The 12,831-nt window shown below is 37.0% G+C and overlaps 1 protein-coding gene across 1 annotated transcript in view; it reads left to right on the top strand.

Annotated features, from left to right (window-relative positions):
• Positions 1-12,418, top strand: part of klhl7 (kelch-like family member 7) — a 32,582-nt gene extending 20,164 nt beyond the window's left edge. Inside the window, exons 9-11 of the mRNA XM_060824698.1 lie at positions 107-308; positions 4,561-4,658; positions 7,651-12,418. Of these exons, the coding sequence (XP_060680681.1) occupies positions 107-308; positions 4,561-4,658; positions 7,651-7,934 (584 nt within the window). The 3' untranslated portion in view covers positions 7,935-12,418. The remainder of the gene's footprint in view (positions 1-106; positions 309-4,560; positions 4,659-7,650) is intronic.
• The last annotated feature ends 413 nt before the right edge of the window (positions 12,419-12,831 follow it).

The following is a 12,831-nucleotide window of genomic DNA, read 5'->3' as shown; positions in this document are numbered from 1 at the left end:
ATTGTCACACTGGCAAAATAAATTGCCTGCAAATAAGATAAAAACATACCACACTCCCTAGTTGATTGGTACTAGCCATTTTCATTATTTATCTTTCCTCCTATAGGAAACTCTGCCTTGTATCTGTTTGAGTGCTATGATACCAGAACAGAAAATTGGCATACCAAACCCAGTATGTTGACACCCCGGTGCAGCCATGGTATGGTGGAGGCTAAAGGACTCATCTACGTTTGTGGGGGAAGTTTAGGCAACAATGTATCTGGAAGAGTTCTAAATTCCTGTGAAGTATACAATCCAGCAACTGAATCGTAAGTGCCAGTAATTTTGGAATCTACAAATAATGTGCTTTTCCAAAGTTGTGGTTTCTGAGACAGCCATATTTATCTCTTTCACAACTAATTCCCCCTCTCTTAATTTTGAATTCACATCTTTCAGTTTTGAAGTAATAGTCCTTCGCAGCCTGTCTGCAGTCTTTGTTGTGGTTGACCATACCATTCTCCTCCATTCCCTCTGCACTTCTTGTTTTGGCATAAAATTGTGTTTACCTAATTCTATTATCTATCTAATCACAACCAGAGTATCACCTGGAATTAATTCTCTTTCTGCTCCAACACCTTTTTACTTTTCAGTGTTGCACACAGATCTATCTTTGGCCTTCCTTCTGTTTCTCATCCACACATCACCCCCCGGAGGCAGCATCTAAAAGTACAATGTTACTCTTAATATGTATTCTGAGGCTACCCAGCAGCACCTCACCACCATCACTCTTGATTGCTCCACTCTTGCTAAATTAACATTATTCTTATCTGACATCCAGTATTGGATGACCAGACATTTTCACCAATTAAATATTTTCTGTCTCAATTCCAAATTCTGTTCCTTCATTATTCCTCCTCTTGAGACTAAGCCAGTCTGTTCAAAATGGGACTGGTTCAGTTTAGGAAACCTGGTTGGCATGGATGAGTTAGCCGAAGAGTCATACAGGATAGAACGGACCCCATTGCGAAATTATATTTGATGTCCAGCTGAGCTTCTTCCATGTATTTGTGCCATCACTAAGATCACCTATTTTCATACCTGTAATGTCATCTGTCTAAACCTGTCTCAGTACATGTGCTGCTGAAACCCTCATTCATTCTCTAAACTTTCAAAGCTCTGTCACAATGGCATGAATGCTCACCTGGCACCCATTGCTCACTGATCTCATAGGCTCGTATGCAAGCACGCTATTGATTGTTGAATTCTCAACCCTTTTTTTTAAAACCTTCCATGTCCTCATTACTTCCGATCTCTGTCATTGTCAGCCTCACAGTCCTTCTGAGATTTCTACGCTCAACCAATTCTGGAATCTTGGGGATGAACTGTTTTAATTGCTCCACCAATAGTGGCAATGATTTCAGCTGAATACGTCCTAGCCTTTGAAATTTCCAACTACTGCGTGCAGACACGCACGCACATCTCTCAACATCTCGTTCCGTCTAGTAGCATTGCCTTAATAGCTTCGTGTCTTATCTGTTTCTGGAATGTCCCTGTGAAATCCATTCTGATGTTGTGGTTCTGTTCGCCGAGCTGGGAGTTTTTGTTGCAAACGATTCGTCCCCTTTCTAGGTGACAGCCTCCTGTAAAGCGCTTCTGTGCTGATTCCTCCGGCATTTATAGTAGTTTGATTCTGCCGCTTCCGGTTGTCAGTTGCTGTCCGCTGCAGTGGCCGGTATATATGGTCTAGGTCGATGTGTCTGTTGATAGAATTTGTGGATGAGTGCCATGCCTCTAGGAATTCCCTGGCTGTTCTGTTTGGCTTGCCCTATAATAGTGGTGTTGTCCCAATCGAATTCATGTTGTTTGTCATCTGAGTGTATGGCTACTAAGGATAGCTGGTCGTTTCGTTTCGTGGCTAGTTGGTGTTCATGGATGCGGGTTGTTAGCTGTCTTCCTGTTTGTCCTATGTCGTGTTTTATGCAGTCCTTGCATGGGATTTTGTACACTACGTTGGTTTTGCTCATGCTGGGTATCGGGTCCTTTGTCCTGGTGAGTTGTTGTCTGAGCGTGGCTGTTGGTTTGTGTGCTGTTATGAGTCCTAGTGGTCGCAGCAGTCTGGTTGTCAGTTCGGAAATGGCCTAGCAAGCCCCTCGATTCAAGGGCAGCTAGGGATGGGCAATAAATGGTGGTCAGCCAGAGACACCAACGTCCCACAAGTGAATACACTTTTTAAAAAATCAGTGTCCTCTCATTCTGGATCATACTGCTAATTCTTCTAATGTGCTGCATACTGAATGTTCATATTTTAAGCACATCTGTCAAGTATCCTGTCAACCTTCTCCAAAGAGAACAGCCCAGGTTATGTCAGCTTAGCTGAAATTTTTCATCTGTGGAATGATTCTCTCAAATCTTTCTGCACCCTCTCTAAAACCTTCATGACCTCCTTAAATTGTGATGTTCAGAACTGGAAATAATATCTAGTTGAGGTTGAACTAGCATTTTGTACAATTTGATCCTAAGACTTTTACACACTTGACTCCTACTAAGTCCAGGATCCCTGATATGCTTTGTTAAATACTTTGTCAATCTGTCCTGCTGCCTTCAATAATTTTGTGTACATTTAACTCCTAGGTCCCTCTTATTTATTATAAATTAATTGTTAATTATTAATCCCCATCATCCCTACTGAGTGTTGCTACCTCAACACAAACTAAGAATTAAATCAGCGTGTCGCTCTCTGCCTGTCGCTCTCTGCCTGTCGGTAATTGCAGTATAGTTTAAAATAATTATGAAGAAAGAAACATCCCTGTTTTGTACTGAGAGAATTTCATCACATACATCCCATTGATTCTACAATTGGCCTTTCTGGAAGTGGTGCAAATGCTGGGTAAATACACAATCGGACTGGTGCACCCTTTTTCAACAGGGCAATACTCTATAAATGCACAAAACTAGCTTACACATTAAGATGGATATTTTGGATCTGGTATCACAGGGTAGCTGGCTTATGTATCCCAACATGTGGTGTTGCCTTTAGTAAAAGAGTGGTTAAAAGGAGGAGTAATGTTCTAACCTGCACAGTGATTTTCTTTAGAATCATCAGATAAGCCCTCTTCTCTGTTGTAAGTTCCTATTCCAGTTAGAATTGGATTGTTCTGCTGCTTTAGGATAGAAAGAGGCCATTTAGCCCATTGCAGCACCTCTGATTCTTTGAAAGATCATTCCTATTCGCACTTCTCCCCATCTTTTCACATAACCAGAGCTGCTTTCTTTTCAAACATGGATCCAGTTTCTTTTGAGAATTATTTCAGGATCTCTTCCACCAGTAGTGGTTTCAGAGTCACCATAACTCTCGTTATAATCTTGTTTTGTCATTACTGATTGTACCAAAAGGACATATTTTAAAGGTATAGACTGTTGGAAGGTTTTTCTTTACACTTGTCAAAATTCTTCAAGATTTAAAATATGGATAAATGCGAAGTATTGCATTTTTGTATAACAAATGCAGGGCTTGTATAATTAATGGTGGGGTCTTGGGTAGCATTGTAGAATAGAGGGTCCTAGGAGTGCAGACATATAATTCTTTGAAGTTTGCGTCACATATAGACAGGGTGGTTTAAAGACATTTGGCACGCTTACCTTCATTACTCAATCCTTTGAATATAGGAGTTGGGAAGTCATGTTGATGTTTATAAAGGACATTGGTGAGATCTCTTCTGGAATACTGTGTCCAATTCTGGTCACCCAGTTATAGGAAGGATATTATCCAGCTGGAGAGGGTTCAGGAGAGATTTACCAGGAGGTTGCCAGGTATGGAAGGTTTGAATTATAAAGAGAGGCTGGATTGGCTGGGACTTTTCTCATTGTCTCTCAACCTCCTATACACCAATCTGAAACAAGTTTATAAAATAATGAGAGTTATTGATAGTTAATGGTAATTGGCTTTTCAGTAGGATGGGAGATTTTAAGAGGAGGGGACATATTGTTAAGGTGAGAGTAGAGAGATTTTTAAAAAAAAAAGACAGAGGCTTTTTTTTATATACAGAAGGTAGTTCGCATGTGGAATGAACTTCCTGAGGAAGTGGTGGATGCGGGTATGATTACAACATTGAAAAACATTTGCGTAGATACATGAATAGGAAATTTTCTGAGGAATATGGGCCAGGAACAGGCAGGTAGGACTACTTTAGTTTGGAATTGTGTGACATTGACTGGTTGGACCGAAGGGTCTGTTTCCATGTGATATGATTCAGTGATCTTTCTCCAATCTAGTCAAAACCTTTTTTTTTCGGTCTCTTAAAAACTGAAATCTCTTCATTCTTGATGTCACTGCAGTATATTTCCTTGCACCTTCTCCTTAGGCTTCAACATCCTTATTAAGCATGGTGCCCAACATTTGACTCCAACATTCCAGCTGGGACCTAAATATAACTTCTTTGATTTTCTACTTTTATGCCTGTATGGATGCAGTGAAGCATCCTGCCTGCCTTTTTATCAGCTTTAAGTTTTTGGTAGGGTGTCTGAAATTCTTTTAAGTGATCAGCAGTAACAGCATAAACTAATTTATTATGTCTTTCACAGGTGGACAGAACTTGCTGCTATGCTGGAGGCTAGGAAGAACCATGGATTAGTTTTTGTAAATGATAGAATCTATGCTGTTGGAGGACAAAACGGACTCGGTATGGTTCTTTATTTGTATCCCCTGTATCAAGATGTATCTCAGACCTAGTGCTGAAAATTTGAAATGCTTATAGTATTATCTAGTTATGAAGTCTTTGAGCCTCAAGGACAGTTCTAACATGAAAGTTTTTGCATATAGCGTCTTTAAGTGCCTGTGTCTACCAGTCAAAAGCCAGCTGCTTAAGACATTTAAATTCCAGGCATGTCTTGTCAGGCCAATTTTAGATGGTGCTGATGTGACCCTTGCACTATTAGGTACACACTTAAAATAAACACAGAAAATGCTGGAGAAACTCAGCAGTTCTAGCAGCAGATGTGAAGAGAGAAACAGAGTTAGCATTTCAATTGCGGTATGATTGTTCGACAGTTCTGGAGCGTGTATTCAGTACTATTGCTAATTGTTGTCAGTGCCCATAGCCTTTGCAGCATTTCTGGGACTGTTAGATGAAAAAAAAGGTTGTCCTTTTGACTTATCAGTGTTCTGATGTTCCTTTCCAATTAATATTGTCACTGGGCACTCCCTCTTTCTTGAGAGAGAGTTCTCAGCCTGTATACAGTGCTTCATAACTAGTTTCATTTCATCCTCTTTGCCAAAAGTAGCTGCTTAAAATACAAGCTTATTTCTGAATTCTGTCTGTGACAGTAATATTTTTAGGTTTGTTCATTGCAGTTGAGGTTCAGCTGCGTCACTTTCCCCTAAAGTTGCAAATCAGAACCAACAGTATAACAACAGTGGCTCCGCCTCAAAAGTACCTCCTTGTAAATAGAGCATAAAAAGCACTTCATATATGCATGCCTTTTTTTTTGTTTTACAATTGTTGTTAGGCAGGCATGGAAATGATTGTTTGGCTAACTGAAAAGAAAATAGTTGAAGTGGGATAGTCAACTAAAATTGATAGGAAATAGAAAAGAAAGAAAGTCAGTCATCAATTTGAAAACAATGTTTTTCCTTCCGCTTGTTAATAAAAGTTGGTAATCCTTCACAACACAATTTACTCTGATTATTTTGCGCTTCTGTGTAGATTTTTCCAGCTGGAGTACTATGCATCATTCTCCAAGATTTCCGTATCAGCCAATAAGCTTTGCTTTAATACTTATAATACATTTTGGTGTGTCCTCAAAATTCGGCCTTGCTTTGGTTTTGTGTTCTTTGCTCACTCCTTTGAACAGAACATATGTCTGATGCTCAGCATTTTGCATCATTCACTTACTTCTTTGCAGATATCACGAACTGCCCTTTAGTATGTTTTTATTGTATCCTGCTGTGCCACAGGAGATTGGAAACTTGATTCTTTATCCCTTTCCTATCTGAGAGTTGGCTCGTGGAGTTTGCCCAACATTTCTTCTTAAGAAAACTTGCCCATTCCAAGTGTTAGTCCAGTAAACTTTCTCTGATCTTCATACAAAATATTTGCAGCCTTCCTTAAGTAAGGAAATGACTGCTGTGCAGGGCACTCCAAATGTGGTCACATCAGTGTTTGTATGATTGAAGCATAACTACTTTTGTATTCAAATTCCCTCGCAATTAACAATAATATTCTATTCGCTCTCCTAATTTCTTGCTGTACTCATTTACTAACCTTTTGTGATACATATACTAAGACATATAGATACTTTTGCAGAGCTCTGAAATCTCTCTCCATTTAAATAACTTGATTTTCATTCATCTGCTAAAATGGAAAAGTTGACATCTTTCCGTCATAGTCTATCTACTAGACAACTTTGCTCTCTCTACAGTCTTTTGTAGCCTCCTTGTATTCTCTCCACAAGTTTTTGACTTTTTACGCTATCAGCAAATTTGATAATCGTACCTTTAGTATCTTCATCCAAGTCATTTATATAAACTGTCAAAAGTAAAGGTCCCAGCACTGTTCCAGGTGGAATACCACTTGTTACATCTTGTCAACCAGAAAATGAATCATTTATGTCTACATTCTATTTCACGTTAGCTAACCACATTCTATCCATGACAATATTTTATCCCTACACCATTAGTGTGAATGTTAATCATCCCTATCTCTGTTTTAGTGCCTGCTTAATTTACACATCAATTTTTTTGTTTTTCCAGCAGTTGTAGCATATGATTGAGGAAGAATTCAAACCTGGCTGAGCACCTTTTAAATTAAAATCAATACCCAACACATCCACCGCTTTTTCATGAATGTGACACTACAAGTCACTTTATCCTCCCACCTAATGATAATCTGTGTCCTGATTTGCATTTTACAACAGTGTTAGCAATGACAGTTTGTGAATGCTATTTTTCTGTATTTTGGCCTACACTAAACATTTAGCAGGACAAATACATGTTGAGAGAATGTGTTCCTACAATGGTTTTAATACAGCAAAATATTACAAGGAACTTCACAGTTTGGAATCCTATCTAAATAGTAGGGAAAATAAAAGAGGTGACTGAAGACATTGAAAATGTAGTTTATAATAACGCTTTTAAATATGAAAGAAGCACGATGCTGGTCACAGTTCCAAAAATGTGGAAAGAAGACTGAAGGCTGCCAAGGCTACACCCTGCTCAATTCCACTGCATTGCTGCTTAATCCTCTACTCCAGAATCCTGCAGCCTTCCAAATTAGCTCCAGACTCCGATGTACCTCATACGAGTGCAAGAAAAACACACACTTCCCCACCATTCAGAGAATCAATTCTGTGGCTATCAAACTTGATGTCTTAAGGTTTGTCTAGCACACAAGGGAAGGAATAATATAAAATAAGCCAGAAAAGAAAATGGTTGTATTGAAACTATGAAAACTGAATGAGTGAAATATAATGAAGTATAAAACTTCTGGTTCATCGGAGGAATATTTGTAAATTTTTTTTTCTCCTGTTGCACTCTGGTGAAGGAACATCATTTAATATTTTTGAGGTGAGAATTGTATTATGAAAGGGTACATAAAATGCTGGTTTAAATTAAGTTTAAGTATTGTTAATTTAGTGTCGAGCAAGAAAATTAATCAGTTTCTTTTGTTCTTGCAGGTGGTCTGGATTCCATAGAATATTATGATATTAAAATGAATGATTGGAAAATGGTGTCAACAATGCCCTGGAAAGGTGTAACAGTTAAATGTGCGGCAGTAGGCCCCACAATCTATGTCTTGGCTGGTTTCCAAGGTGTAGGCCGCTTGGGTCACATTTTGGAGTATAACACTGAGACTGACAAATGGACAACTAATTCTAAGGTCCGTGCTTTCCCTGTAACCAGTTGTCTTATCTGTGTTGTGGACACTTGCGGTGCAAATGAAGAAAAAGTTGAAACTTGAAGTAATTGAAGCTGCAGAATAATGTATGTTCTGTCCATTTTGTGCTGACTTAAACTGGTATTTCAAGAGCTTTCTAACTCCAAAGCCCTTTGAGATGTCTTGGAGATGATGATATTTGGAATTATTTTGACAGTTATTTAAAAAAAAGGCTGCATTACCGAATTTTTGTTTCAGAAATTGTTGGGAGTATTTGGATATTTCTGGGACTTGCTATAGAAAGAAATTTTGTATCTTATTTTTAATTTTAACAAATGTAGAAATTACTGTTGTCGGTATGATTAAAGAAATAAGGTGTTTTTCAGACATCAAATCATAGAATGTAACAGCACAGGAACAGGCCATTTAGCCTATCAAGTCTGCAAGAGTGCTTTTCTCCATACAAGTCACCAAGCTAATCTGTAGCAGTTCATTTCCATTTACTACTTTTTGTTTTAGCAAATTATCATCTTCCTTTTGCACAGCATTTATAGAAAATGTTTCAATAACATTCTTCAGGACACTATTCAAAAGTAGCTATGAACTTATTTAAATGGGTTAACATCTCTGCTAAAATGGCACAAAGGAATGGTATATAAGACAGTCGTACTAGAAACTGGAAACAATAAAAGTGATAAAATGCAGATGCACGAGGTTTGAAATTAAAACAAATGCTACATAAACTCAGCAGCATCTGTGGTGAGAGAATCAACGTTAATGTTTTGAATCCAATGATTCCTCTTCTGAACTGGAAGAATCTCTCCACAGATCCTGTCAGACCTGCTGAGTATCTCCAGCACATTATTGTTGCCAATTAGAAAAACAATTTTAATGTTATAGTCTCCTCTAGATAAACGAGGATTTTCTATTGACATTTTGAAAAAAACTGTTCAAAATGTGCATATTGAATGTTGACAGTTATTTTGTATGGTGAGAATGTACATTGTAACCAGACTGTACAAGTGTTAATTTTAGTTATGTACTGAAAAGGAGAACGTGGCGCTCTCATATAGAAAAAGTATATAGAGAGCTGTGTACCAAATCTGTACATGATTGTTGTCACATATATTGAGATACAGTTAAAAATGTTGTTTTGGGAGGTACCTTGAAAAGTCTGATAACAGTGGGGAAGAAACTATTCTCAAATCTCTTTGTATGTATTCAAACGTTTACATCATCTGCCCAACAGAAGAGGGTGGAAGAGACTATAACTGGGGTGGGAGGGGTCTTTGAGTATGTTGGCTGCTTTCCCGAGGCAGTGGGAAGTATAGATTGAGTCAATGGATGGAAGGCTAGTTTGCATGATGGGCTGTGTTCACAACTCTGTAGTTTCTTGTGGTCTTGGGAAGAGCAGTTGTCATACCATGCTGTGATGCTTCTAGATAGGATATGATAAATATTGAAGCTATCTAAGTGTCATATCCACAATTGGCATAATTTTGATTGTGTGAAAGGTGAGGATCTAAGTTGAATTTATAATCTTTAATATTTTTTCAATTTGTATTAATTTTCGTAAATCCTAGAAGAGACTGTCATACAGTCCTGTGATGTTGTATTCAGTTGTCTTTTGTAGCACTGTCATTCCTACCATTCTCATTCAATGTACTTAATGCATTATGGTTCATTTACATGGTTTACATTTGTCTGCTTAACTGAAAAGTAGTAGTAATTCATTGCCCATTCCATGAGATTTGGTTTCAAAATCCAGTGAAAAGTCATGAAAGTCCCCTCTTTATCTGCCACAAATATTAACTGACCTGAGCTTGGGTGATTTTTGAATCCCAAACTTTGTGTACAATTTTAAGATGTATAGAGGCATTCAGTCTGTACATCAACCTAAAATGCTTATTTAATTGAGATAGCAAAATTTTCATTTTCACTGCATTATCTTTATTGAATCCCAATGGCATTTTTAGAAAGTCTGTCATTTAAGTGTAACTAAGTTGCATTACTTAATATTTTTAATTTAAGAAACTCACTAATACTGATATTCTGCCATTATAATTCACTAAATACATTTTTCAGCCTTTAAAACTGAATTGAATAATATTTCTGCAGCCTCAGTATGGATGCTTGTTTGTGTATGGGTATCCCATAGCCTAATCCCCACCAGTAGCGAGTGGACTAGTGCCTTTCAATCTAACCTGGCCTCAGACCTCATCTGAAATATATTATAAAGTTTTGGGCACAGACTCTCAGGAAATATAAATTGGCTTTGGAGTGGGTACAGCACAGATTCGCCAGAATATTAGAGTTGAAATGGTTAATTTATTAAGATAGATTGATCTAAGTTTGTTTTAAAATGATAGTGGGAAATTGCAGAACAAAGGTGCTTTTAAATTAGTGATTTATTTAAGAGATTAAATCAGAAAGCAGTTTTCTACACAAGTAGTAGAAATTTAAATTATTATTCTCCCAAGATATTGGGCATGCTGTATAAATTAAATATCTCAAGAATATCAATAAAATTTTACTAGGCAGATGTTTAAGGACTGGAACAACGACAAGAAAATGGAATTGAGGTATAGATCAGACATGATGTAATAGAATGGTAAACTAGCATCAAGTGGCTGAATGGCATTAATAGAGTACTCTTCTGCTGAATGAGACTTTTTTTAAACAGAATTATTCTCTGATTTTTCTTGATGTTAGTAAAATGCGTTTTTAGTATGTAAGAACTGTTTAAACTAACATCTTGTATTTCAGTGCCAAGCATATCTTGCCCTATTTACACCACCAAGTACTTAGATCCTAAGTTATCTTTTAGTTTCAGCACTTGAAGAAGAACAAGCAATGGAAAGTAAATGCCAATTCCTAAAGCTATTTAGGAATAATAGCAATATACTTAGTCTCAAATGATTAGGGAGATTATTCCTTAGGAGATGTTAGTATTTATAATTCCATTTTTCTCCCTTTCAAGTCTTCTCTCGCATATAGTTATGTGAACTATGGCATTCAATACCAACACTGTACAACATTAGCTCAATTTAAATGGTTTAAAGATATTCAGTATGTGAAAATCAGAAATATACACTTATACAAAAGCAATGCTTTACAGAATCTGGATGTAATAGTAATAAAGCTAGAATGCAGCAGGACAGACAGCATGTTTTGGAGAGAGGTTATTTCTCATCAGTCCTTCAAATATTTTCTCTTAAATTTACTTCTTTGGTCTCATGTTCAGCTAATTAGCTGTTGTCAAGCAGATTCAGTTCTCTCTGAAATGTGAATTGATTTTCTGTCTCATTTAACCAGTTTATGGGGGAAAAAAAATCAGGTGAGTTCCTGATGATGAGGAATTTTTGTAGAAAATCTGAATCTGATAGTCACATAACTTGTTAAACATATATTCATTAAAAACTCTGAATGTTGTCTAAACATTGATTTAGAATCGATCCAAGTGATTACTCCATATTAAAGACAGGTTATTCAATTGTGCCTCTGGATTTGAAGAATATGTCTTCCAAAGTTCTAAATGCTTTACCTCAGAAGAAATTCTAGAACAAACTATAAAATGTTTACTTTTAGCCTATTGTAGCTTCAGTTCAATTGAGTTTTTATCCTGTGGTTTACCATTGTCCATTGTGTTTTGTATCATTCATTACAGTCCTGCAACATTTTGTCAGGTAATTAGCAGGACAGTCTGTTGCTTTGGATTAGGACACTAGGAGTTTTGGCATAGGTTTTGGGTAGCTTCATATAATTGATTTTTCCACTAGCCTATTCCAAGTGCCTTGCAAAGATGCATGGCTAAGATTGGAGCATGCCCTATAGATATCAAATATGGACCTGTACTTTACATTCAGTATTTTAAAAAAAAAAGGCAAGAAAGTTTTTTTTTATTTTGCTTTTAAAGAAAGTATTTTAATTTTGTGTAATCGGGACATTTTGTTCCATAAGGTGATGTTTTTGTTGCAGTCACAATATTGGCATTTGTATGGGCATTAGTATGAATTGATTATGGTATATAGGTCAACCTTTGAAACCTCAAAAAACTCCTTCCAAAAGTCGAGGTCACCTTATATGCCAGGTATAAATGTTTGGATTCTTCACTGAAAACTATCTTCGTTTTTCATTTATTTTGCTGGAGGACCCAGTTTGGTTCGTCATTTGTAGTCTACTCTCTGAGAGTGTGTTTTAAATGCCCACACACTGACTCTTGGTAACATGGTCCATGCACTCACTTTTGAGGTGAGTAAGTATGCATTATTGAAGGGAAAATTGCAAGTACAGTACTTTGGAGAAAAGGGGATTGACCTGTACACAGAGCATATGCCTAAAAATGACCACAAGGTTGTTCCATATGCCATGTCCTATGATACCTTAAAGGAAAGTTGAGGTCATGTGTGTATCAGTTCTCTATATTGGAAATACCTGATTAATTTGATCTAATTTACTTGAGGCAAATTTATGGTTCATTCTCAATCACAATAGTAATTTATCAACTAGAAGTTAGTTAGTTTCTAATGTTAAAATGTTCCTTTGGTACAGTGCACCTTAATTAAAATTATCTTGTATGTAATTCAGTTGCTTTAATAAACCAGTTTTATTTTAAAATTACAATCTGCTTCATGTTAGTTTTGGTGACTCACCTGTCTAATTGACAATATCTAATAATGTTTTCTGAGCTGTTCGGAGGGAAGGTCACTAGACCAAAACTCCGTTCTCTTCACAAATGCTGACTGACCTGCTGAGCTTCTCCACCAATTTCTGTTTTTATTTCTGATTTCCAGCACCTCCTGTTCTTTCGGTTTTTACTGCCAGACCTGCTGGGGTATCTGTGGAGAGGAAGCAAAATAAGTGTTTTTGATCTAGTGACTCTTCAGAACTGATTGGAGTTTGGAAAAGGTGGTTTCTAGCATCCGCAGTTCTTTATTATTCAAAACATTGTGATTTTTCAGTTGTCAGAACAATGCAATAT

The sequence above is a fragment of the Hemiscyllium ocellatum genome, chromosome 5 (assembly GCF_020745735.1).
Source record: "Hemiscyllium ocellatum isolate sHemOce1 chromosome 5, sHemOce1.pat.X.cur, whole genome shotgun sequence".
NCBI lineage: Eukaryota > Metazoa > Chordata > Chondrichthyes > Orectolobiformes > Hemiscylliidae > Hemiscyllium > Hemiscyllium ocellatum.
Note: the sequence above shows the minus strand (reverse complement) of the source record. Positions and strands in the feature narration are given on the sequence as shown.